The sequence below is a fragment of the Mus musculus genome, chromosome 12 (assembly GCF_000001635.26).
Source record: "Mus musculus strain C57BL/6J chromosome 12, GRCm38.p6 C57BL/6J".
Classification (NCBI taxonomy): Eukaryota; Metazoa; Chordata; class Mammalia; order Rodentia; family Muridae; genus Mus; species Mus musculus.
Window position 1 is genome coordinate 105,706,276 of NC_000078.6, and position 27,651 is coordinate 105,733,926.

The 27,651-nt window shown below is 46.8% G+C and overlaps 1 protein-coding gene across 3 annotated transcripts in view; it reads left to right on the forward strand.

Moving 5' to 3' along the window:
• The window catches only part of Ak7 (adenylate kinase 7), a 78,590-nt gene that overhangs the window by 2,418 nt on the left and 48,521 nt on the right, over positions 1-27,651 (forward strand). For 2 of the 3 annotated variants that reach the window (XM_006516390.3, NM_030187.1), the window contains exons 2-6: positions 3,870-4,061; positions 7,228-7,336; positions 9,710-9,804; positions 19,912-20,022; positions 27,158-27,238. In XM_006516390.3, coding sequence (XP_006516453.1) covers positions 3,870-4,061; positions 7,228-7,336; positions 9,710-9,804; positions 19,912-20,022; positions 27,158-27,238 — 588 coding nt within the window. Of the gene's footprint in view, positions 1-3,869; positions 4,062-7,227; positions 7,337-9,709; positions 9,805-12,133; positions 12,715-19,911; positions 20,023-27,157; positions 27,239-27,651 lie in introns of those variants that run through there. The other variant, XM_006516391.4, reaches the window with a different exon arrangement.

Here is a 27,651-nt window from a genome sequence, read left to right on the forward strand (position 1 = left end):
GACCCGAGCCAAACTGGCCCTCAACCCTCAGTGTGTGTCCCTGATCTATCTCCACAGCAAAGGCCTGCATCACTGGCTGTTAGGAGCCTCCCCGGGGGAAGAAGATTCCAATCCTAGCACATCAGTGCCTCCAGGACCTGTCCCTAAGCAGGCTTGACCCATGTTCCTTCCTAATAACGCAGGTGTTTTGGCTATGGTGAAAATGAGGCTCAAGAGAGGAAAGGGCTTGCACAAATCATAGGTATTATGGGCGGGACCTGGAGCACACAACGCGTAAGTCCCGCCATTATGTCATCCAGGAAACATCCATCTAGCGTTTTTAAGCATCTGTTTTGTGCTAGGCACAATTTCTGACCAGGTCCCATTAAGCTTCCTTACTTCCAGGAAAGTTATGGAGATGACTTAGCAGGAGACCTTACTTGAGACACAAGTGTGAGGACCTGAGGTCTGACCCCCATCATCTATGGAGAAAGTGAGCAAGTAGTATTCTACCTCTAGCGTAAACACACACACACACACTCACACACACACACACACACACACACACACACACATGATCCCAAGAGAGAACCTAGGAGCTGTCATTCTAAATTGTTCATCCAAAGACAGTCATGTTTTAGGGGCTGGAGACCCAGGTTCAATTCCCAGCACTCATATGGCAGTCCAGATTGTCTGTAACTCCAGTCCAAGATGATCTGATGCCTCTTTTTTGGCTTCTGGCGGCACACTGCATGCACATGGCACACACACACACACACACACGCCCTCACAAACACACACACATGCACATAAAATAAAAATAAATCTTAGCACACACCTGCAGAGGCCCTGCCATTGAGGACTCTGGATCCGTTGGGTTGAGGAATCTGCCAGCTTGTGGGAAGTCAAAGGTAATGAGGTACCCTCACCCTCGCTGCACTGCTAATTAAGTAGCAGAGGGGATTAGAACTCAGGCTTCCTGCCTCCCAAGATGGTTAAAAATGAGTGTGGAAACAAACCCCCTAGTGACTCATTAAAGCAAATCACCAGATGACCAGTTGTGGCATAATTAAATTCTGGCGTGGATTATCAAGGGGTGGTGGCCTGCTGGACGGCTCTACAACTGTAGCACTGGGATAGGCAGAAAGGGGTGGGAATGGAAGCTCATGTTCTCCACTGGACAGAAAGCTTTCATCCGAGCAAGCAACGCTCTGAGTGTAAGGATACAGAAGAGAACGGTGTGAAGATACCAGAGGCAGCTCTCTTCACAGCTGGGCGTGCATTTTATGAAGAGTTGGTTTTTCCTCTTTCTTTCTTTTTTCTTTTTTCTTTTTGTTTTTGTTTTTGTTTTTGTTTTTGTTTTTTTGGGTTTTTTGTTTTGTTTTGTTTGGGGGGGTTGTTTTTTGTTTTTTTGTTTTTTGTTTGTTTGTTTGGGTTTTTTTTTTTTTTTTCGAGGCAGGGTTTATCTGTATAGCTCTGGCTGTCCTGGAAGTCACTTTTGTAGACCAGGCTGGACTTGAACTCAGAAATCCAGCTCTGCCTCCCAAGTGCTGGGATTAAAGGTGTGCACCACCACGCCCGACTTCTTTCTTTTCTTTTTCCAGTTGTTTTGTTCTCTTATGATCTTGGTTGTTCTGGTTCCATAATGGTGATTGGGTTGTTGGTTTGTTTTTTTTTTTTTTAATTGACACTGGACTGAGATAGAGGTTTTTGCATTACAGATTGAGTCTTTAAAGATAAGTAACTAAATCTTAGCACTGTTTTATGCTTCAGTAAGAGCGGCTACTGGCCCCTTGTGTCCTCTGAGCGCGGCTGTATGGTTGGTCCCAAAGGGGAAGCGCTGTAAGCAAAAGTAAATGACGTCAAATCCTAGAGAGCAGCATTGGATAAGAAAGGGCTGCGATCCCGTAGTGCCAGCATTCAAAAACTGAGGCTAGGGCTGGAGAGATGGCTCGGCGGTTAAGAGCTCTGACTGCTCTTCTGAAGGTCCTGAGTTCAATTCCCAGCAATCACATGGTGGCTCACAACCATCTATAATGAGATCTGGTGCCCTTTTCTGGTGTGTCTAAGAGAGCAACAGTGTACTTACATATATTAAACAAACAAACAAACAAACAAACAAAAAACAAAAACCTGAGGCTAGCCTGGGCTACATAGCGAGCAATTGTCTACAAAAAAAGTAAGGAGTAAATAGCTCATCAATTTTTAGACGCTTGAAAGTATCTCAGTGGTAGAGCATTTGCCTAGCATGTGAGAAGCCCTGTGTTTAATACACACCCTAACCATAATAATTTATATTGATTCCATATTAAACTGATAAATAATGTGTTTGGGTTTATTAGATCAAGTAGAACATTTAAGGGCTAACTAATGGCTGTGGTAGTGACCTTGGCCAGCACATGCAAGGAACTGCATTTGATCCCCAGTACTAAAATAAAGCTTTAAAATTGATTTCATCGGTTTTTCATTATTCAGATGTAACCATTAGACAGGTTTAAAGATGACTCAGAAGGTAAGAGCACTGACTGCTCTTCTGAAGGTCCTGAGTTCAAATCCCAGAAAACCACCCATAATGAGATCTGACGCCCTCTCCTGGCACGTCTGAAGACAGCTACAGTGTACTTATGTATAATAATAAATAAATCTTTGAGCCAGAGTGAGCAGGGACTGAGCGAGCAGAGTTGATTGGAGCGATCAGGGCCAACTGGAGTGAGCAGGGCTGACTGAAGTGGGCAGAGGTCCTAAAATTAATTCCCAACAACCACTTGGCCGAGCAGTGGTGGCACACGCCTTTAATCCCATCACTTGGAAGGCAAAGGCAGGAGGATTTCTGAGTTTGAGGCCGGCCTGATCTACAGAGTGAGTTCCAAGACAGCCAGGGCTATACAGAGAAACCCTGTCTAAAAAAAAAAACAACAACAACCACATGAAGACTCACAACCATCTGTATAGCTACAGTGTACTCATATACATAAAATAAATGAATAAATCTTTAAAAAAGAAAGAAAGAAAGAGAGAAAGAAGAAGAAAAGACAAGACAAGACAGTTTTAAGCTGGGGTGTTGCAGAGCCAACAGGGTGCTTGCTACCTACCAGGCACAAAACAGGCATGGTGGTGTGTAACTGTGTTCCTGGCAGTCAGGAGGTGGAGGCAGGAGCATTAGGAGTTGAGGTCATCTTTGGCTATATAGCAAGTTCAAGGCCAACCTAAAATAAGATGTTGCTTCAAGAAAGAAAGGAAGAGAGAGAGACAGAGAGAGAGAGAGAGAGAGAGAGAGAGAGAGAGAGAGAGAAAGAGAAAGAAAGAAAAAAAGAAAGAAAGAAAGAAAGAAAGATGGGGTGGGGTGTTAAAGGATAAGCAAACTGATTTTTTTCTCTTTTTCTTTTTTTCTTTTTATGTTGTTTTTTGAGACAGGGTTTCCCTGTGTAGCCCTGGCTGTCCTGGAACTCACTCTGTAGACCAGGCTGGCCTCGGGGATCTGCCTTCCTCTGCCTCCTGAGTGCTGGGATTAAAGGCATGTGCCACCATCCCAGCAGACAAAATGATTTTAAATCACCCCAGGGGCTCATACATATTGTATATCTGTGTTCCAATTGAACAAGACAAACATTTGCACCAGAGCCCAGCTCTGCCTACTGCTAAAGCAAGCAGTCGCTGAAACTCTCTGCACCTGTGTCACCAGCTATTGAATGTCCTATCATATGTATGTGGCCACTGTCCTGTGTCATGGGCATCATCGCATCAACCATGTTGTGACCACGACACACAGGGCTTTTCTCAGTCTTCGGGGTCGACAGTAAAGGCAAGAGCCCAGAACCATCATCCACTGGCACGGGCTTCCCTTGGTCAAAACTCCACTTAGCACGGGGGACGTGCCTGCTCTCTTGCAGTTCCTAGCTAACTGTGTCGCTGGGGCTTCACTGGAAGAGATTGGAGAGGAGGAGGAGGAGGAGGACGAGACAAAGTCAGCTGTAGCTCCAGAAGCCCCCACTACAAAAGTGAAGGAAGGCACCTTCCAGATCGTGGGCACCTTGGTCAAGCCAGAGAGTGTCAAGCCAGACTTCGCTGTGGAGGCTTATAAGGTAAGCCCCCATGGCTTTCCCTAGGACTTGATGAGGGCAGGACCCCTTAGGTGCCAGCCCCTTAGCAGTCTGTTACTAGTCCCTGCCATCTCCGTTCTTCGGTTCTGCAGGCCAGCTCCATGACGGGACATGGGAAATGTCTGTTTTAAGTGAGTTATTTATTTGTATTGTATGTACATCAGTGTTTTGTGGCTGCATGTATGTCTGTGTGAGGGCGTCAAATCTCCTGGAGCAGGAGCCACCAACAGTGTGAGCCATGTGGATACTGGGAATTGAACCCTGCTTGTCTGGAAGAGCAGACAGTGCTCTTAACCTCTGAGCCATCTCTCCAGCCACTATCTTTCTTTCTTCCTTTTTTCCTTTCTCCCTTTCTTTCTTTATTCCTTCCTTCCTTCCTTCCTTCTCCCTACTTTCTCTTTTAATCTTTGTGTTTCACCCTTGTGCACAAGTGTTGGCGTGCACATGCCACAGTGCACACGCAGAAGTCAGAAGAGGTAGTCTGTTTCGCAGGGTTGCTTTGGGGGATTTCGCTGCCTACACTAGGTGAGCTGCTCCACGAGCTTCCAGGAATTCTTCTGTGTCGGCCTCCCGTCTGCCTCTCCACACTCCTGCATACATCTCGATGCACACCACCGCAAGCAGCTCAACCTGGGTGCTTGGGACCAGAACGCAGGTCCTCAAAGTTGTGTGGCAAGTGCTTCCCTTACTGGGCCATCTCTCCAGCCCAGGACACACCTTTCTACTGTGACAGAGGACACCACAATGTTTCCACTTTAAATCTGGGGCCAAAGCAAAGAATTTAAATGAGGTGTTCTTGGAAGAGATTGCTCTAGTCTTTACCTACAAACTCATAACAATCTCTCTATGGAGGCCCTGTGAATATACCTTACAGGTAAGAGGGATGCTGTAGGGTATTGAGCTCCTGGGAACTTGATACCTTGCATCACTCTGCCTACAGAGCAGCTGTGCAACCTTCACCTGACAAATTGGACCTTGTGCTCACTGGGAGACATTTTTGTACCCCTAGAAGAGGTGCTTTCTCTCCCAGGGTAACCTCTCTGTCTACCTGGATCTCGACTCTCTGAACCCACTGTAAATCTCTGTGCGCCCAATAACCTGTCCACGCCTAAAGATTTAACTCATTGGCCTATTGTGCTGGCTACTCTTATATCAACTTGGCACACAAACGAGAGTTATCTGAAAGGAGGGAACCTTAATTGAGAAGATGCCTCCATAAGATCCCAGCTGTAGGGCATTTTCTTAATTAGTGATTGATGTGGGGAGAGTCCAGCCTATTGTGGGTGGTATCATCCCTGGGCCACTAGTTCTTCTGGGTTCTATAAGGAAACAGAATGAGAAAGCCATGGGTAGTAAGCCAGTAAGTGACGCTCCCCTCCACGGCCTCTGCATCAGCTCCTGCCTCCAAGTTTCTGCCCTGTTTGAGTTCCTGTCCTGGGTTCTTTCAATGATAAGCTACAATGTGGAAGTGTAAGCCAAATGAACCCTTTCCTCCCTGACTTGTTTTTGGTCATGGTGTTTCATCACAGCAATAGAGACCCTAACTAAGATATGTACATTAATTACAAGCAAAAAGTGAGAAAGGTGTGACTGAGATCTGTCCCGAAGCTGGTCCTGGTAGCTCACACCTGTATTCCAGCACTTAGACAAAAACAGAAGAATGCCACGGTCAAGTTCACTCAGTACAAATGGTGTGGCAGCCGCCATCTGAGAGCCAAGTGTTCTACTATGTGAGCTCATGCAGCCAACTGGAATTCAAAGATCCTGTCTTCAAGTAAGGTTGCAGGCTGAAGTAGTAGGAATTAGGAGGTCAACACATATGTGGTGGTTTGAATGAGAATGGCCCCACATAGGCTCGTGTATTTGAATGCTTGGTTCCTAGCTGGTAGAACTGTTTGGGAAGGATTAGGGGGTGTGGCTTTGTTGAAGGAGGTGTGTCACTGGGCATGCGTGGGCTTTGAGGTTCCAGTCTCTTTCTCTCCACCTCCTATTTATGGACCAAGTGTAGGCTGTCAGCTACTGCTCCAGTGCCATGGCTGCCTGCCTATTGCTGTGCTCCCTGTCACAGTGGACAAGGGCTTTAACAGTCTGAAACTATAAGCCATCCCCAATTAAATTTTTTCTTTTATCAGTTGCCACAGTCATGGTGTCTCTTCACAGCATCATTAGAACACTGACTAAGACAATATCCTCTCAGGGAGAGGAGACAATTCAACGCATGTTATCAGCCTTTTAGAGGGTCTTTTTCTGGGATGAATGTAGAAGGGGGTAGCACACAGCCGGAACACAAGGTGAGAGCATCAAGACAGAGATGGACTGGGTGTGGTGGCACATGCCTTTAATCCCAGCACTCGGGAGGCAGAGGCAGGCAGATTTCTGAGTTCGAGGCCAGCCTGGTCTACAAAGTGAGTTCCAGGACAGCCAGGACTATACAGAGAAACCCTGTCTTGAAAACAACAACAAAACAAAACAAAACAAAACAAAAAGACATTTGGGGGGCTAGAAAGATGGCTCAGTGGTTAGGAGCGCTGACTGCTCTTCCAGAGTTCCTGAGTTCAATTCCCAGCAACCACATGGTGGCTCACATCCATCTTTAATGGGATCCTATGCCCTCTTCTGGTGTGTCTGAAGACAGCTACAGTGTAGTCACATATATAAATTTAAAAATAAATAAATAAATAAATAAATCTTTAAAAAAAAAAAGACACTGGGATCTCGTGCCTTGTTATAGTCACCTAAGCAAATTAGGGTAAATGAATGCCAAAGATCCTGAATGAGCCTGGAGAAACATGTAGACACACACACCTATGTGTGGAAAATGGAAGACAATGTTGGGTGTCTTCCTCAGGAACGTTGTCTTCCTCCTCTGAGACAGTCTCTCACTGGCCTGCTGCTCACCCTGTAGGCTAGGCTGGCTCAGCTGTCTCCCCAGCCTCTGTTTTGCAATTTCTAAAATCCCCCACCCCAGGCTGTTTTCAATGACGTCTTTGTTACATGTGAACTGCACACCAAAGAGAGCAGAGATTTCAGTTGCATAGAAGTACTTCTGCAAAGGCTCCCTATGGGACTCTTCCAGGGTAGGGGCTGCAGAGGGGCACATTGCCTGGTTGACCTGTTGATGCAGATGGACTGTTGCTTTGCTTTTCAGGGCATCTCCCGGGAAGACCTGCTCTCGCATCTCATGGAGTGCGATGCTGTCATCTATAACATCACAGAGAATGTGCAGCAAGTGGAGGAAGCCTTGTGGGCAGTCTCCGGTCAGTGAGCTATAAGAAACATTGCTATAGCTAGCTGGGTAGAAAGCACTCAGCCCCGAGCTGCAGTCTGAGTCCCTGGTTAACTCTTTATAATCACAAGGGGCACTGTTTACACCCACTTTGAGAGTCCCAGAAGAACTGGTCTGAGAAGTGCCTAAAGTTCGAAGTGTGTGCTAATGAATGGACCTGGGGGTGGGGCCCCAGGGGTCTCCTGGGGTGTGTTGTTGTGCTTGTTTGCTTGGTGTTTCTTTGTGTCTTGACACAGGGTCATACTGTGCTGCCCTACCTCTGTGATGGTTTGTATATGCGTGGCACTATTTGGAGGTGTGGCCGTGTGTGTGTGTGTGTGTGTGTGTGTGTGTGTGTGTGTGTGTGTGTGTGTATGTGTGTGTGTGTACACCCACAGAGGCCAAAAGAGGACCGGAACTGGAGTTACAGGCAGTTGTTAGCCACTGACTTGGGCACTACAGGCACTGAACTCAGGGCTTCTCCAAGAACATAGCACATGTTCTTAACCAACTGCTGAGTGATCTCGTCTAGCAAGACGTGGTACTCAGGATGCTGAGGGAGGAGGATTAGGATCCTGAAACCAAGCTGCCTATGCAACAAAACTGTCCAAAAAAAGTAGCAAAAAAAAAAAAAAAAAAAAAAAAGACAGGAAGGGAAAAAGGGAGGAGAGGGATGGAAAGAAGGAAAGACTACAGCACTGGAGACTCAGCTCAAAAGACTGCTTGCCATCAGGGGTTCAGTCCCCAGGAGTACACAAACCAGGCACACCCATAACCCTGGCACCTGGAGGGTGCAGACAGAATCACAAGTTTAAGGTCATCCTTTGCTATGTTGCTAGTTGGAAGTTAGATTAAGGGACAAGGAAAGAGAGAGAGAGAAAGAGAAATAATCCTCTATGACACACAGACACACAGTACTTTGTGCCAACACTTCGTTACTTAGACATGTTGCAGAATTCTTCTCCCTCTCCGTGTTTCCTGTGTGCTGTGGGAGGAAAGCAGAAAGCATGGAAGAGAGGAATGACTCCCAGCCTCGGGAGGGAGGAACAGTTGCATCCAAGGAGTGTGTCTAAGGGGGCACAGGCAGAAGACGTACAACCTATTATAAGTGTCCCACATTTTTAAAAAGGTGACCCAGTTAGAGCCCTAGACGTGTGACACATATTCACAAAAGGGGCCAAAGTGAAGAGCAGTGGAGAGGAAAAGTTAAAAAGGCAAAGTGGAGCAGAAGAGACGATTTCCTTACTAGAGTTAAAAACAGGGCTGGTGAGATGGCTCAGCAGGTAAGAGCACTGACTGCTTTTCCAAAGGTCATGAGTTCAAGTCCCAGAAACCACATGGTGGCTCACAACCACCCATAATGAGATCTGACACCCTCTTCTGGTGTGTCTGAGGACAGCTACAGTGTACTTATGTATAATAAATAAATTAATTAATTAAAAAAAAAAGTCAGAGAAACATTTGAAGTTGGTTCAGCCTGAAAGCGTAGCATGGTGTCCCCAGGCTTAGTTCAGTCCTGCTTCGAGATCTGAGGGTGAGACCCTGAGTTTCCCCAGTGAGGGCACCCACACCACAGGGTGTGATGGTGTGAGGAATCCCCAATGAAGACTGAAATGTGCCTGATGCTCAGAGCGCCAGGACCCTCTAACCTCACTCTGTATACACCTCAGCAAAGTCATACAACAGTCAGACTATTCCAGTGCCACCATCTGGGATGCTCGGCACAGCCTGTGGCAGTGATGCACTCAGAGCCCTTTGCGCATGTCTGTCGTACAGGCTCGTCACGCCTTGTTCGTACACTCCATTCCCACCTCATCTGTCCTCTCTACCGCAGCCTTTGGGATGCTGAGGTAGAGCCCTCACCCCACGTCCACCCTCTGAGCTGGCTGCAGTGTAAAGGGAAGATAGATACTAAATTACCTCCATGCCTGAAGCCCGCTAGGCAGAAATGTGAAACCCTACAAGGTCTTTACCCTCTGACAAGCTACCTCTTGCAGAGGTTCCCACACTCATTATGAACTGCTCACGACCACCTGTAAATCCAGCTCCAGGGAGATCTGACACCTCTAAGGACGGCTAGCCCCTGTAGTCATACAAGAATACCACACCCAACACACACACACATACACACTAAATGGAATGAACATGTTTTAAACTAAGCAAAAAGAAGAAGAGAAAGAGAGAGAGAGAGAAAGAGAGAGAGAGAGAGAGAGAGAGAGAGAGAGAGGAAAGAAGAGAAGAGAAGAGAAGAGAAGAGAAGAGAAGAGAAGAGAAGAGAAGAGAAGAGAAGAGAAGAGAAAAGAAAAAAAGCTCTTACATAGATTCCAAAGCCTAAATGGTTTCTCTGTTTTTTTTGACTCCACAGCATTGAATGAAGAAATCAGCCATTTTGAAAAGCGAAAGGTGTTCATTTTGTTGTCGACAGTGATGACATGGGCGAGATCCAAACCCCTGGACCCTGTAAGTAGAACTCAAGTGAGCTGGGTATCCCTGCGCTCCTAAACCCCACCCCATCTCAAGCATTCAATAGAGTTCGTCAACCCTAAGTGAATTCATGTTAGGGTCTGGGAGTCGACACACAAACCACATATACACCAATCTCAGTTAGGCAAGAATAGTTTATTGAACACACACCATAATACTGGACATTCCAGGTCCACAAGAAGGAAAAACTTAATTGCGGCAACCGTCTGTCCTCAGGGCAGGCTTTTGTTTTTTGTTTGTTTGTTTCGTTTTGTTTTTTATTTCTTTCGAGACAGGGTTTCTCTGTGTAGCCCTGGCTGTCCTGGAACTCACTCTGTAGACCAGGCTGGCCTCGAACTCAGAAATCCACCTGCCTCTGCCTCCCAAGTGCTGAGATTAAAGGTGTGCGCCACTACGGCAAGGTAGGCTTTTTATAGGAAGAACCAGGTTCAAAAGTTGGAAGGCAAGTAGTGGGGGAGGGGGTTTACAGCATTTTGGGTAACTAGACAGTCTTGTCAGCTCACCTTCAAGCTGATTGGTCCCGAGTGAGTACGGAGGGCAGTGGATAGATGCTGAGCAGGGGGATTTCAGAACGCTGAGATAACAGGGTGCAAGGGATGTTTTGGCTTATTAGTAACATTCTTTAGTGTCAGTTGAAGTAGTAACTATGACCTGAATTTCACCTTGTGAGTAACATGTGAGTCTGAATACAAAATGGCTGCAGTTATGTTAGAAGGAGCATGCCTCAACCATTCAACTCTAGGGAAGATTATTATTTTACACACCACCAAAGCTTGGTGAGGTTTGCATGTGTTGTTTTGTTGTTTTGCTTCTGAGACAGCATCTTACATGGTCCAGGCTGCCTCAGACTCACTGTGTACCCAGGGATAGCTTTCACTTCAGATCCTTCCACCTCTGTACCCAGAGAATTGTGGTTGCAGGCCTTCATGGCCCTATATAGATTAAAAAAAAAAAAAAAGATGTGTACTGGCTGGTTTTGTGTCAACTTGACACAGGCTGGAGTTATCACAGAGAAAGGAACTTCAGTTGGGGAAATACCTCCATGAGATCCAGCTGTAAGGGGCATTTTCTCTTTTTTTTTTTTTTTTTTTTGGTTTTTCGAGACAGGGTTTCTCCATGTAGCCCTGGCTGTCCTGGAACTCACTTTGTAGACCAGGCTGGCCTCGAACTCAGAAATCCGCCTGCCTCTGCCTCCCGAGTGCTGGGATTAAAGGCGTGCGCCACCACACCCGGCTACATTTTCTCAATTAGTGATCAAGTGGGGAGGTCCCCTTGTGGGTGGTGCCATCTCTGGGCTGGTAGTCTTGGTTCTATAAGAAAGCAGGCTGAGCAAGCCAGAGGAAGCAAGCCAGTAAAGAACATCCCTCCATGGCCTCTGCATCAGCTCCTGCTTCCTGACCTGCTTGAGTTCCAGTCCTGAATTCCTTGGTGATAAACAGCAGTACGGAAGTGTAAGCCGAATAAACCCTTTCCTCCCCAACTTGCTTCTTGGTCATGATGTTTGTGCAGGAATAGAAACCCTAAGACAAGATGTATTCATTTATTTTATGTATGTGAGTACACTGTACCTGTACAGATGGTTGTGAGCCTTTACTGTAGTTGTACACTGTGAGCCTTCATATGGTTGTTGGGAATTGAATTTTTTAAAACCTCTGCTCGCTCCGGTCAGCCCCACTCGCTCCAGTCTGCCCTGCTTGTTCACTGTGGTCAACTCTGCTCGCTCAGTCCCTGCTCACTCTGGCCGAAAGATTTATTTATTATTATATCTAAGTACACTGTAGCTGACTTCAGATGCACCAGAAGAGGGCATCAGATCTAATTATGGGTGTTTGTGAGCCACCATGTGGTTGCTGGGATTTGAACTCAGGACCTTGGGAAGAGCAGTCAGTGCTCTTACCTGCTGAGCCATCTCACCAGCCCCATATTTAGATTTTATGATGTGCTAAGGATCAAACCCAGGGCTTTGTGTATGTTAGACGAGCACTCTGCCACCGAGCCACATTCACAGCTGTGACCACCAAGAAGTTTAAATTGCCTCCTAACAGACAGTGACACTACCTAAGGATGCTCTAGTCATGGCCTGACCATATATATGATAAGGATCCAAGAGGGTTATCTCATTGGTTACTTTTTCATTGCTGTGGCAAATCAAAAGCAGGTGGAGAAAGGTCTGTTTGTTGTTTGTTTGTTTTTGAGAAAGGGTCTCACTATGTACCCTGGCTGGCCCGGAACTCACTATGTAAACCAATCTGGCCCTAAACTCAAGGATTTGTCTGCCTCTGCTTCCCTAGTCCTGGGATTAAGGGTGTGTGTCTCCACGGGATGAGTGGGTTTATCTTGTCTCACTGAAGGGATTTGGGTCACCGTGGAGGAGAAAGTGTGGCCGGTCACACCAAGCCTGCCTGCCCTCAGGAAGCAGAGATGAGGGCTGATGCTTCTCCTCTCATTTCATTGAGTCAGGGATCCCGGGATGGTGTCTCCTCCCTCCTCAGGTAGGTCCCAGGCATGCGCACCCAGAAGTGTCTCTCCTAGATGACTCCAAATATGGACGAGCTGACCATGAAGATGACCTAAATTTACAGTTAGTTATAAAGGAGCTAACGTTCTTACTGCCCGAGGACAACGCACCCCTCCTCAAGTCCCAGCGCAGTGCATTCCCCGAGTACCTGTGTGACTCTGGCGGACCTAAAACCGCGATGATCACAGCACGCATGCGCCAGTCGACCACAGCTGCTACGTAGTGACGAAAGGCACACCTTCTTCCAGCGAGGCTGGCTGGCTGCTTCTCGGTTATCACACTCTGCTGCTCCAGAGCCCTGTGGCTGTGTGACAGCTTCCCACTCAGTGGAGAATCACCCTAGCATTCTCTTCACGACTCATCAAATGGTAAGATCAATCTAAAGTGATGAGGACATTATACACACACACACATACACACCTGCCCCAGGGAAAAGACCACCAACTTAACCCGAATTATAATTAAATTTGTTAAGTGTATTGATACTGCTAGCGGGACAGGGATCTCTGAGCCAAATGGGAGACTGCCATGCGAAGTGGACTGAGGGAAGGACTTTTAAACGCAAAACTCACAAGAAGAACTTGAGTGTCGGCGGCACAAGCAAACCAGGAACCGCTGTGCACTGGCGAGATTAGGATGACAGGGTAACCTCAAAACAGTCCTTGAATGTCTGCCTAAGCAGGTCATGGAAGCAAGCAAAGCAGCAAGAAGCAGTCATACTGTAACAAAGCAGATGGCATGGCTGTATCTATGGGGGTGGGGGAGTGTCACACAGGTACTCAGGGTTGATGGGACATGCCTTCCAGGGACTTGAAGCCAAGACAAATGGTTCTTAGGGACCAAGACGGATGACTAGTATAAAATGGAGTTTCCTTAGCCATCAGGACAATGCAAATGGTGTGCTGGGTCTCTCACACGCCAGCATTGACAGTGCTTCTCAGCTCTCCAGAGTGGGAAGTTATTGATCATGAGATACATGTTCTTAGCCATTTCCAGCCATGCTGAATCCGGGACTCTGGTCCCTACGCAGCAGGCACCTGCACTGACTGAGCCATCTTGCTAGCCCCCGTTTGTTTTTAAAGTCTAGCTGTGTTCTGTGGGTGAACAAAGAACCCAGAGATGATGCTAACTCTCAGAACAAGGATGGCTGACAGGTCCTAGTTGTCACAAAAAATAACCAGCCAGCCAGGAGCCCACACAAGTTCCAGGCTGGTGGAACATAGTAAGTAGGCAGTCTGAAAGGTCACCTGCAGGCTTGGCTCAGTGGCCCACAGTGAAATTCCCAGCTACTCGGGAAGCTGAGGCAACCGGATCATCCCAGCACAGGAAGAGTTCAGCTCCTGCCTGGGCAGCATAGACCCTTGCAGAAAGAATACATCAATAAAACAATTAAAACAAAGGAAGAAGGTCCAGTTCACAGAGTCACCACATTTCATTTAAAAAGTAAATAAGCTGGGCAGTGGTGGCTCACGCCTTCGATCCCAGCACTCAGGGTGGGAAGCAGAGGCAGGCGGATTTCTGAGTTCCAGGACAGCCAGGACTACACAGAGAGAAACCCTGCCTCAAAACAAAACAAAACAAAGACAACAACAATTATCATAATAATAAATAGATAAACAAGAGTGAAGCTGACTGAGCACAGTAGTTGCCATATCTGTTCAGGAAAGGTCAGCATTTCCAGAAATGCCAAGGCCTTTTTATACATAACAAGGAAAGGTTACAAAGTAAAAGGAGAAGAGCTGCTCACTCAGCATCTATCAGAAAAGGAAATGATCACTTCGCTCAGCAGCAAGGAACTAGCCCACGCCCACCCCCTTCCCTCCTTCCCCCCACCCTGCCCATCCCCACCAGTGAAAAGTAGACTTAAAGCACTCTGGAGTCAGGAGGGAAAGGGTTATTTCAAGCCTAAGAATTCTGGGCTAGCCCACACAACACAAAGGCCTCACTCGGCTTTGTCCTGGCTTCCTGGGTTTTTTTTGTTTGTTTTTGTTTTGTTTTGTTTTGTTTTTTGTTTTGTTTTGTTTTTTTGTCATTTGTGTCAGTTTGTGTTTTTATGTAAAATACACCTCACTGTGCTGATGTGGTTGTAGTAGTAGTAATGAAATTTAAGGACTAAAGGAAAACAGCCCAAAAACCAGTACCAAAGGTTCACAGCACAGAGCCAGGTCCTAAAGGCAAGAACTGAATTGACGACCATGACCGGTTTCAGTCGCAGGCTTCCGTGCAGCTGGCTAGACTGAAACCCATCCCCTTTCTTTAGTGAAAACCTGCAGCTAGGGTATCTTGCAGTCCACCTTGTAAAAATGTGACTGTTTCTGCTGCAGACACAGGGGCTGACAATGGGGTAAGCCTAGAACAGTCATAGCGGGCAGACGTCATGGTAGCCAGGGCTGTCGAGCTCCAAGGCTCCATCCTTCCTGTACCCCTTAGATGGTCTCCACAGCAGGCAGCAGCCACCATAGTCCAGGAAACTTGAAGCGGAACCTTGAGCTAGAAAGATGGATGCTTCTAGATCATCCTCTTTCCAGACTCAGTGAGAGTTTGATTGCTAAGGTCAGCAAATAAAAGTGCATACAAGAGAAGTCAGCTCAGTTTAAACTTCCGGTAAGTAGTGACTAAGTTTTAGCACAAATATTATTTCAGGGCACACAATGTAAAAGTGTATTCATTTGTTTATCTTGTTGTCCCATTTATTTCTTCCAAATCTGGCAGCCCTATCTATGGGTTGGACACGTGGATGAAAAAGAACAGCCTATTGTGTGATATGTAATTTGTCCAGGATATGCCACTTCTGCAAAATGATGGAGTCGCTACAGTTATCTTCACAAACTAATTTTCTGTCTTTCTGCTAAGAGAATCCCCGGTACTGGGGTTGCCCCAGCCCCATTCCCATCCACTCATCCATCCATCCATCCATCCATCCATCCATCAACCAGCTTGTCAGCCAAAGCTCTCAATCCATCACTGAAAGTGTACCACCAGCCTATCTAGTAATAGTATCCATGGCAACGCTCTAGCCCCAGGCTCAGCTGTCAGCATCCCCAAGCATGAAAACCTCTGGATGACTGTTGCCGGCTGTGGATTCTATCTAGGGATGGTTTATCTTCTCTGCCAATCAAAGCATTAAAGGGGAAGAAAGAAGTATTGCTAGAAATCTCAGAGTCCGGCAGAGCCGTCATATGACCACTGGGAAATGGGACTCCCTGCTGGGGCTCATTCATAAAAGAATTTCTGAGTGGACACAAGCAGAGGCGTGAGGACAGTGTACCGGTTTAAAAGGAAAGCCCTAGGGTGGGCAAACGGTAAACCTCAGAGCTGCCAGGAAGGGAAGAAGGATACATAAAAGGAACAAAGCCAGGCAGCTGGAGCTGAGGCAGCACGGAGGTCAGCTGCCTGGAGGTGAGCGAGGAGGAGAGTCTTAGAAACTCAGTAACAGAATAGGCGATTGGGGAGCTTCGAAAGCACCCGTCGGTTCTGACCCATATCTGAAGGAAGAGAAGGAAAAGAAATAGCACTCAGATCCACGTGGTGGGGGCTCTGGGGACTGCACTAGAGGACCAGAACTTTGGAAAGGAAAAAACGCTTTATCTCAAGGTGAACCCACCTTCCTAGGTGTGTCCCTAGAGGTGACACCTAGGTCCTTGACCTGTCCCATTGGATTAACCCTTAAGGAGAGCCGGGAGTGGTGACATGCACCTTTAATCCCAGCACTTGGGAGGCAGAGGCAGGCAGATTTCTGGGTTCGAGGCCAGCCTGGTCTACAGAGTGAGTTCCAGGACAGCCAGGATTTTACAGAGAAACCCTGTCTCGAAAAAACAAAACAAAAACAAAAGCCAAACCCTTAAGGAGGTGTGCTAGCTAGTCCTGTGTCAACTGGATACACAAATTAATCTGAAAAGAGGGAGCCTCATGTGGGAAGAGACCACCATAAGATCCAGGTGTTGGGCATTTTCTTAATTAGTGATTGGTGGACACGGGCCTAATCCATCGTGGGTGTTCCAATGGTCCTGGGTTCTATAAGAAAACAGGCTGTGTACACCTGTTATGAGCAGCACCCCTCCAAGCCCTCTGCATCAGGGTTCTGCCCTGCTTGAGTTTCTGTCCTGACCTCCTTGATGATGAACAGCAGTATGGGAGAATAAGCCAAATAAACCTTTCTCCCCAACTTGGCTTTCTTTTTTTCATCACTGCCTTGTCTCAGCAATAGAAACCCTAGGACGGGGTGAGGAAGATTATCTATCGCCACCTAGTGGTAGATTCCGTTCTTTACCATTTTCCTTCCTTCCTATCTGTGGTCCATGACAACCTTGCTAAAATGTAATTCAGATTGTGCTGCAGGCCTGATTAAAAGGTGTCAGCCCTGGCTGGAGCACGGCTCAGAGGGGTTCCCCACTTTGAATCCCCTGAACCCCGTTAAAGTCAATCACATAGTATGAATGGCTGTCATCTCAGAGCTCCAACGTAGACAAGGACGTCCCTGGAGGCTTGAGGGCCAGCCACCTTGGATGCTTGCTAACCAAAAAACCAAAGAGACCCTTTCTCAAAGGAGGTGGACAGGGAGGACTGACACCCAGGGTTGTCTTTTAGCCCGCACACGCTGGCCACCTGCACCTGCGTGTCCACATTCACATGTGAATATTTATACACCATCCACCTGTCACGATCATCAACACGCACCAGCGTGGCCCACAGCCCTGAGCATCTGCCTGCTGCTGCCTTCTTCATTTTTCTTCCAGTTTCCACCACGGCTCCAGTCACTTGGAGCAGGACCTCAAGTAGCCCAAAGTGGCTCAAATGCACGCTGTAGCCCCGGATGGCTCTGAATCCCTGATCCTCCCCAGCCTACACCTCTCCAATGCTGAGATTTCCATGCCTGGCCCTTTTTTTTTCCATTTTATAACTCACTTCAATTCCAGGGCCAGCGGAGGAGCCTGGGACAGGATCTCATCTTCTTGACTACAGCCTGTACTTTCAAGTCAAGAGCATGCCTGTGAGAACTGCTCCTCTTTTATTTATTTATTTATTTATTTATTTATTTATTTATTTATTTTATGTATGAGTACACTGTTGCTGCCTTTAGACACACCAGAAGAGGGCATCAGATCCCATTACAGATGGTTGTGCGCCACGGTGTGGTTGCTGGGAATTGAACTCAGGACCTTTGGAAGAGCAGTCAGTGTCCTTAACCACTGAGCCATCTCGCCAGCCCAAGAATCTCTCTGCTTAACTGAGCAAATGTGCAGGTATGGTACTGGCATAAATACTGTCGTTTGTGGGCTAGGGAGATGACCCAGCTGTTAAAGTATTTAGACAGCAGAAAATACCCACCCGTACATGTGCACCTGCCAACCAACACACACACACACACACACACACACACACACACAAACACACAGAGGCATGCATAAAAAAGGGAAAATCCACTCTGGCATTCATGTTTACATGCCACACCCTTCTTGCATTGTTAATCTTTTGATTTACTTTTGATTTTTCCAGATATGGTTTCTTTGTGTGGTCCTGGCTGTCCTGGAACTTACCCTATAGACCAGGCTGGCCTTGAACTCAAAGATCCACTAACCTCTGCCTCCCAAGGGCTGGGATTGCTATCACCATGCCTGATAATTTTTTTTTAAGTTCCTGAATGCCTTTGACCATGGGTAAATTTCACCCTTTACTGATTATACTATAAATGTATTGGTTTTTTTTTTTTTCCCCATGGCTTGAGATCAGGTCTCACTTTATAGCCCTTACTAGCCTGGAACTCAAAAGACCTGCCTACCTCTGCCCCCTGAGTGCTGAGAGGAGAGCGTGGGCACCACTCCCTGCCCATGTCTCTGATAATAATCCACTTCTTGTCTTGAATTAATGCCTTTCTCAGTGTACAGTCACAGTGTTATATCCAAGACTCAGGGACCCCAAAGACCACCGAGGAGCCAGTGCCGATGCACACACACAAGGGTCTTTACTACAAGCTTGGGAGCAAGAACTCTCACCCATCACCATAGCAGGGGGTCAGTCGTGAGAGCCTTGAGTCTAGGGGTACAGGGTATTTATTGTGGTTACAGCAAGCTTGGGAAATTTCCATACAGGTCAGCAAGTTAATATTTTAACAACTGCATTTCTGGAGTAATCTGCAGGAACCAAACATGGGGGCAAAACCACCTGACAATCAGGATGGCTAGGCTATCTATTTGCTGCAGGATGTCTTAGGTTATCTACATGTATGTTGGCCCTGCTGTTGTAGCCTGTCTGGTTATTGCTATGAGGGGTTGTCATAGGATGCTTGCTCTTGGGGACTTTGTGCACTCTCAAAAACAAGGTTGTTGGGCTTTTCCCCAGCCCAGTTTAGAGGTTTCACACACTCTGGTTACTGCAGTCACAGAAGGAAGAGGTCTAGGGCTCCCAGGAGCCAGATCTATAAATATAAATTCAAAGCAGGTGGTTTTACATATGTTAGTATAAAATGGCCATGGTATCCCATGTCTGTAATCCCAGGACAGAGGAGGTGGAGGTGTTAAACCTGAAAATGGCAAGGAGAAAAACCAAATCCATGACTGTCCAATTAAAGCAAGCTTTATAAAATACTGGCCAGGCTCATACCTGGGACCCCACCCCCACCCACCCCCCTGAGAATGGTGCTGAATTATTTTAGTCAGGCATTCATAAAGGCTGAAGCCACAGGCTATAGTACTTCCTGCCACCATCCATCAGGGAAAAGCATGCATCCTGCCTATTATGAGATCAAGTAGGCTCAGCGGTTAAGAGCACTGTCTGATCTTCTGAAGGTCCTGAGTTCAAATCCCAGCAACCACATGGTTGGCTCACAACCATCTGTAATGAGATCTGACACCCTCTTCTGGTATGTCTGAAGACAGCTACAGTGTACTTACGTATAATAAATACATAAATCGGGGGCTGGAGAGATGGCTCAGTGGTTAAGAGCACCGACTGCTCTTCTGAAGGTCCTGAGTTCAAATCCCAGCAACCACATGGTGGCTCACAACCATCCGTAATGAGATCTGATGCTCTCTTCTGGTGCATCTGAAGACAGCTACAGTGTACTTAGATAAAATAATAAAAAAAATCTTTAAAAAAATACATAAATCTTTAGGTGGGGGTGGAGGGTGGGGTGTGGTTGAGATCGAGTGCATCCTGTGCAGCTGGGACAACCAACCTTGTTTGGCGGAGTGAAAACACCTGACTTGCTATTTTCCATGACCAGCAGCCCCCAGCATTCCAGGATGTTGCGGGTCCTTGGGCACGCGGGGCTTACAGGTTACTCACACTATGTGATTCAGTCAGGGTTGCACGTGTCCGTGGGGTACGTTTGGATGAGATATGCAGTGTCCTTGTTATGTCCATCACTGGGAATATCTGTCGCTTCCTTATGTGGGCACTGTTGGAGATTCTCTGAGCCAGCTCTCTGGAGATGCGGGCTTCATTCTTGGGAAGCAGAGAGCATTACACTTCCATTGAGCCAGAAGGAGCGCCTCCGTGAGCAGGGCGTCCTCCCCTGGCTCTGGGGCACTCGCCTTGCACCGCCTTGCACCTTGTGTCTCCCTTAGGACGACAACGAGGTTCCCTTCACAGAAGAGGATTATCGAAGAAGGAAACATCACCCCAACTTCCTGGACCATATCAACGCTGAAAAAATTGTTCTCAAATTTGGAAAAAATGTAAGTCTGGACGCAGAGATCGTTGTGGAGTGGGAAAGGTTCGTTGCGAGGTGGTGTACCTGGGCTATTCTCTCCTCTGCATACTCAGCCCTGATCCCTTTTCAGACTGTTTTTGCACGGCCAGGACACCTTACTACAACAGTGCAAACTCCGTGGGTTATTTCCTCCTGCATCCCCACGGGTGTGAGCTTTGGCTCAAGCCCTGTATCCTACCCTTAGGGAGTTCCTGGTCCAGATTATGATCCAGCCCTCTGACCTGAGAGCCCCCCAGCTAAACTCAGCCTCTCCTCCACCGAGGGGTCTGGGCCAATAACTAACTCAGTAGGGATGGGAAGGAAGGGCCCACACACTATCGTGGTTCCTAGAGTCTCTCACAGTACTTTTCTTCAGAAAGCTCTGAAACGTGCAACGTCCCTCATACCAAAAGACATGATGGCTGGGCATTTGCCTTTAATCCTGGCACTCAGAGGCAGGTGGATCTCTGTGAGTTCCAGGACAGCCTGATCTACATAATGAATTCCCTGACAGCCTGGGCTACATACAAAGACTTTGTTTTGAAAACAAACAAACAATGAAGAGACACAGGCTTGAGTAGGGGAAGGATTCGTTTGTTCAGGATCGCACAGCCAGGGATGGCCAGGCACTGTCCTGAACCTGCCTAAGCTTTTCTGACTGTGACTCTGGCAGTAGCCCCCTTGACTGTCCCCACTTCACAGCTGCAGTACTGTAGAAACAGGGTAGGGAATTGTCATTCAAAACAAGATGTCAGTCACCAGACACTGGGGAGGAGGTAACATTTTTTTTTTATTCCAACTCCATTATTCAATAAGGTTTATCTTGACACAGCTGATTGTTAAGACATGTCTATAAGCTGGATCCAGTGTCACATACCTGTTACCCAATGTTCAGGGCCAGCCTGGGCTACACAACACAATGCTTTCTGACAAAACTACAGCAACAATGCCAGGGCCTGCAGGCAGTCACCTGTACTCACAGCTCTCTGGAGAGACTGAGGCAGGAAGACCACAAGTCCAAGGCCTGTCTGGACTGCAAGAAGGAGTTCTAGACCAGTTTGGCAACTTAGCAAGTTTGGTCTAGGATAGGGACTGATAGGGTAGGGTGGGGCTGGAGAGATGGCTCGGTGGTTAGGAGCACACACCCAAGTTCAGTTTGTGGTTAAGAGCATGGACCTAAGTTTAGTGTGTAGCAGCCACTTGGAGGCCCCAGCTCCAGGGGGTCTGATGCCTCTGACATCTTAAGGCACCTGGGCTCATATGCACCCACCCCGCATAATTAAAAATAAATCTTTTATCCAGGCAATCATGGTGCATGCCTTTAATCTCAGTACTCGGGAGGCAGAGGCAGGCAGATTTCTGAGTTTGAGGCCAGCCTGGTCTACAGAGTGAGTTCCAGGACAGCCAGGGCTACACAGAGGTAACCCTGTCTCAAAAAAACCAACCCCCCCCCCAAAAAAAACAAAAAAGGGGGGGGGGGATGTAGGTCTGAGTCAGTGACAGAGTCTGCCTTGCATGTCAAGGACCCGGGTTCAGTCCCCAGCACCCACCATTAAAGAAAAGCTACCATTGCCGCAAAATTTGTCATTTGACATGTATGATAATTTTATCTTTTACTAAAATAGATTTCTGAGTGGCCTGTAATGGGTAATTAGTAACTGAGAAGCAAATCAGGCCTCGCTGAGCTGCCTGCCCTGGAAGATGCTGTGCATCTCACCTGGGGTGTTCCATGTTGACCCTCAGACTCGCATGGGACCTCTTTAGAACTCTGTGAGGCGGATGCTGCTGCCATCATCCCATTCAGCCCAAACCCCAGGTTCCACTGAACTTAAAAAAAAAAAAAAAAAAAAAACAACAACAACAAAAAAAAAACACCAGCTCAAGCGATGGCGGCTCTAGATCGCCACCTTGTGGTTTCATAAGATATGACAAGAGGGATTTCAAACGTTAGTTCTGTTCCTGAAGAACCAGTGGTTTTGAGGAATACAGTACAGAACATGAAATAGTTACGAAAACAACAGATTGTGGGGGTGTTGAATCATGCCAGCAATTACAGTACCTAGGAAGGTGAGGCAGGAGGATGATAAGTTGTTCAAGGCTAGGCTGAGCTACATAGTGAGACCCCTGACTCAAAGACAAGCCCAGTGTTGTACTTGCTTTTAATCCCAGCATTTAGGAGGCAGAGGCAAGTGGATTTGAGTTTGAGACCAGCATGGTCTACATGGTTGGTTCCAGGACAGCCAAGAATACACAGTGGGAACCAGTCTCAAAACAACAATAACAACAACAACAACAACACACCAGACAAACAGAAGGGGAGAGAATTAGACATTCTAGTTCAACTTTGGGGCAAGCTGGATGCTGGGGAGTGAGCCAAGGCCTTACACATGCTCAGCCAATGAGACATATCCTAGACCGGGAAATAAAAGGAACATACTGCTTATCTAAATGTCTTCCAGCTCCATATTCTGCTATTTTGTTATAATTTACACCTTGTCCATCACTGGATGACTCATTCACTAAATGAAAATGTAACATCACGCAGAAACTAAGTGTCTGCCAGTCCACAGTGCCTTCTTCACACCTTTATTTAAACAGCTATTTATTTGTAAACAATGCCTTTATTATAGAAATATACTGACTCATCCTTAACTTTAAATGATAGAAATTCATTGGAAAACCCCTCTTTTTAATGTTTAGTTTATGTGCAAGAGTGTTTGCCTTCCTGTATGTATATGTTATGTGTGTGCACGCCTAGGCGCATGCGTGTGTTTGCCAAGTGAGTTCCCGAGTGTGTGGAGTTACAGGTGGTTGAGAGCTGCCAGGCAGGTTCTAGGAAACCAACATAGCACAACTGAGCCATCTCTCCAGGCCCATAAAATCAATTTTTTTGTTTTGTTTTCCTATTTGAAACTGTGTCTCACTAGCTAGTCCTGCTTGGCTGTCCTGGAATTCAATATATAATCCAGGCTGGTCTCAAACTGAGAGCTCTGTCTGCCTGTGCCCACTGAGTCCTAAGAGTAAAGATGTTTGCCCGTGTGCTTGGCCCCAAATCTATTTTCTTTTTTTAAAAAGATGTATGTATTTATTTTATGTATGTGAATACACTGTAGTGGTACAAATAATGTGAGCCTTCATCTGGTTGTTGGGAATTGAATTTAGGACCTCTGCTCACTCCAGTCAACCCCACTTGCTCAGCCCCTGCTCACTCCAGCCCAAAGACTTATTTATTATTATAAATAAGTACACTGTAGCTGTCTTCACATGTACCAGAAGAGGACATCAGATCTCATTATGGGTGGTTGTGAGCCACCATGTGGTTGCTGGGATTTGAACTCAGGACCTTGGGAAGAGCAGTCAGTGCTCTTACCCGCTGAGCCATCTCACCAGCCCCCAAATCTATTTTCTATTTTTGGTATGTAGACCAGTCTATCTTGAATTTGCCTTAATCTTTTTAAATTCTTAGATTCTGTACATGTACCACCAGGCTCAAGCTAAAGAAAAAAAAATCTGTCCTTCTTTCTGCTTAATCAGTGTTCCACTGCTATGAAGGGACACCATGGCCACAGCAACTCTTATAAAGGACAACATTTAATTGGAGCTGGCTTACAGTTTCAGAGGCTCAGTCCATTCTCATCATTGGGAAAAGCATGGTGGTGTCAGGCAGGCATGGTACTGGAGAAGGAGCTGAGAGTTCTATATCCAGATCCCTAGGTAGCAGGAAGGAACAAGACCTTGGGCCTGGCATGAGCTTTTGGAAACTCAAAGCCCACTTCTAGTGACACACTTCCTCCAACAAGGCTACATGTCATAGTCCTTCCAAAAAATGCCACTCCTTGTGAGCCTTTGGGGACAAACCATTTTCATTTAAAGTACCACCCTCCTCCTCTTCATCTTCCTCCTTCTTCCTCCTCCCTCCTCCTCCTCCTCATCCCTCTCTCCCTCCTTCCCTCCTCCCTCCCTCCCTCCCTCTCTCCCCCCCTTCTCCCTGGTGATCAATCTCAAACCTAGAGCCTCACATGCACTACCAAAGTTATTGTTTTTTACCTAGTCTATTTGTTTGTTTGTTTTCCCTTATGAGACAAGGTTTCTCTGTGTAGCCCTGGCTGTCCTGGAACTCACTCTGTAGACCAGGCTGGCCTTGAGCTCAGAAATCCACCTGCCTCTGCCTCCCAAATGCTGTGATTAGAGGCAAGCGTTACCACACCACTGCCCAGCTAATTGTGGATGAATTTATTTATTTAATATTTATTTATTTATTTATTTATTTATTTATTTATTTATTATGTACACAGTGTTCTACCTGCATACCAGAAGAGGGCATCAGATCTTGTTACAGATGATTGAGAGTCACCACGTGGTGGCTGGGAATTGAACTCAGGACCTCTGGAAGAGCAGTCAGTGCTTTCAACCGCTGAGCTCTCTCTCGAGCCCAAATCCATTTTTTAAAAATCTCAGTAATTTTCCAGTCTAATTCATCCAAATCCATTTGAGAATTAGAACCAAGAACTGGGTCCTAGTTGGATTTGTAGTCAACTTAACCCACAGGAAGAGAACCTCTCTGAAGGAGTTGTCTCAGCAGGATCGGCCGGAGGACGCATGGAAGGCATGCAGAGGGCCTGCCCCACTGTGGGCAGTGGCAATCCTAGGCAGATGTAAGCTCAACACTGGCCCTAGCCCAAGAGCAAGCCAGTGAGCAATGTTCATCCGCGGCCGCTGATCCACTTCCTGCTTCCATGTTTGCCCTTCATTTCTTCCTTAACTCCCCCACCCCCACCCCATGATGCAATGTGACAGGAAAGTGTACTTCAGTTAACCCTCTCCTCTCCTAAGCTCACCCTCAAAGAGAAGCAAACAAGTAAAGAATATGACTTCATGCCAGCCCAATAGAATAATATCTGATGTCCCTAGAATTGCCCTATTGTCTATATCTCACAAGACTGAACTCACAAGATGCCTGCACCCATGAGTCATGCTAGGTCAGCTATGATTATCTGTTTAGGCACTGTCTAGACTCAATCATCTTCCCCCCACCTTTCTTTTTTCTTTTTTCTTCCTGACACAAGATCTTACCCTGTAATCCAGGGTGGCCTGGAACTTTCTAAGCAGACCTTAAAATGTGGCAATTCCCTGCCCCAGCCTCCCATGTAAGTTCTGGGATTATGATCATAAGCCACTAGGTCCAGCCAGGACAGTGTGTCAATAACAACTACTACTGCTACCATTACTACTTCTTCTTCCTCCTCTTTCTCCTCTTCTTCTTCTTCCTCTTCCTCCTCCTCTTCCTCCTCTCTCTTCTTCCCCCCTCCTTCCCTCTCCCTCCCTCAAGTGTGTGCACACAAGCACACACACACACACACACACACACAGTCTTTTTTTTTTTTTTTTTTTTAAGATTTTATGTATTTATTATATATAGGGACACTGTCGCTGTCTTCAGACACTCCAGAAGAGGGAGTCAGATTTTGTTACAGATGGTTGTGAGCCACCATGTGGCTGCTGGGATTTGAACTCCGGACCTTCGGAAGAGCAGTCGGGTGCTCTTACCCACTGAGCCATCTCACCAGCCCCAGTCTTTTTTTTTTAGATTTTTTTAATTATTATATTTAAGTACACTATAGCTGTCATTATACACACCAGAAAAAAAGGGTGTCAGCTCTTATTACAAATGGTTGTGAGCCACCATGTGGTTGCTGAGATTTGAACTCAGGATCTTCAGAAGAGCAGTCAGTGCTCTTAACCACTGAGCCATCTCTCTATCCCCTACCCCTACCCCCCACTCATGAATCTCCCTTGAGTGAGAATAAGTCACCATGGTGATTAAGCAGACATTAGCAGTTCCACTCAAGGCTGGGCACACTGGCAGTCTGTGAATGAAGCTTCAGGGGTCAGGGGACCAGGTCTGATGCCTGAAGGCGTGCCCGGCATGCTGGCGGACCTGGGGTCCATCTCCAACTCTGGAGAGCAATGTTAGGGAAGGGAAAGAAACCTAGGCATCACTCCGTCTTTTGTATTTGGACCTCATGTCAGCGATCCAGAAAAAAACAAAACAACAACAACGACAACGAACAGTGCCAACCACACTCATTGCACAAAGCTCTCTAGTTTGTCAGTGTTTTGCTGAGACACCCAGGCTGGTCTGCCCACTTTATGGGCCCAAGTAATCCTCCAAGCTTAGCCTCCAGAGCAGCTTCATTAGGCACTTACCACTGAGGCCAGCTTGGTCACCACGAAGTGTCACCAAGACCACAATGACTTCATCTCCGGGCAGAATAGAGCATTTATGTCAATTAAAACCCTCGTACTGAGACCTGGTACAGGGTCCGGGGCCATAGCTGAGTTGCTAGATTGCTTGCCCAACATGCACAAAGCCCTCGGTTTGATCCTCAGCCCCACATAAGCTAGGGGTGGTGGCACACAGCTGTGACTCTAGCACTCACCAAGCAGAAGTCATCCTCTGCTACATAATGAGTGCAAGGCTAGCCTGGGCTACGTGAGACCCTGTTTCAAAACAAACCAAGCAAACCCCCACCGGATCCTGAGCTTCACAGTCATGTGAGCCCTGTGATAGGTGACTGAAAGGTGACTGAAGATCCTTCTAGAAGGACCTGTTTTCACAGCTTCCCTTCCCCTCGGGGCCAACGTAGAGTTCACAGGTGTTGTCACAAGGAACAGCTCTGCCTTAATTTAGTTCTTCATTCCCATTAAATGTCAGTGGTGGCTGGGAACATTTCTGTATTTCATGCAGTTTTTTCTTCTCCAATAAGGGACCCTGTCTCAGCCCTAAGCAGTGTCTAACTAAAGAGCCCAGAAAAGACTGCAGAGTCAAGCCGGGCGTGGTGGCACACGCCTTTAATCCCAGCACTCGGGAGGCAGAGGCAGGCGGATTTCTGAGTTCGAGGCCAGCCTGGTCTACAAAGTGAGTTCCAGGACAGCCAGGGCTACACAGAGAAACCCTGTCTCGAAAAACCAAAAAAAAAAAAAAAAAAAAAAAAAAAAAGACTGCAGAGTCTGTAACGGTGTCCGTTTAACTTACTAAGTCTGCTTCAATATAACTAATGTTATATCCTTCCTCTCCCTCGCTCTCTCCACCCCCCCTTCTCTGTATTTTATCCATTTAGGCCAAAAAGTTCGCAACTTATGTAGTCGCCTCAGGACTTCAGTATGGAGCAGAAGGAGGCATCTTACACACGTTTTTTAAGGTCTGGTTTTTTCCAAGGACTAAGTAGACTCTACTTTCTTCATTTTTAATTTCACTTTCAAGTTAGGTTACAAAGTAGCCACTTCCTCACCCCATGTCCCTGCCTTCAACCTCACTCGGGGCCTGAGACTCTGGGGATTCTTTGTTGGCATTTATTTGATTTATTATTATTACTACTACTACTATATACATGTATATTATGTGTATGCTGGGGCCTGCACACGCCTCAGCTCCAATACACGAGTCAGAGGACAGCTTGGTGGAGTCCCTGTTGGAAAGTGTTTACCTGCTGAGCCATCTGTCAGCCCACTGTGTGCATTCTCCAACTGTGTTTTATAAGGCAGGGGGTGCCAGCCTGCAAAGGCAGGACTGAGAGAGACTGAGATCAGCCTAGAAGACAATGGTAAAACTCTG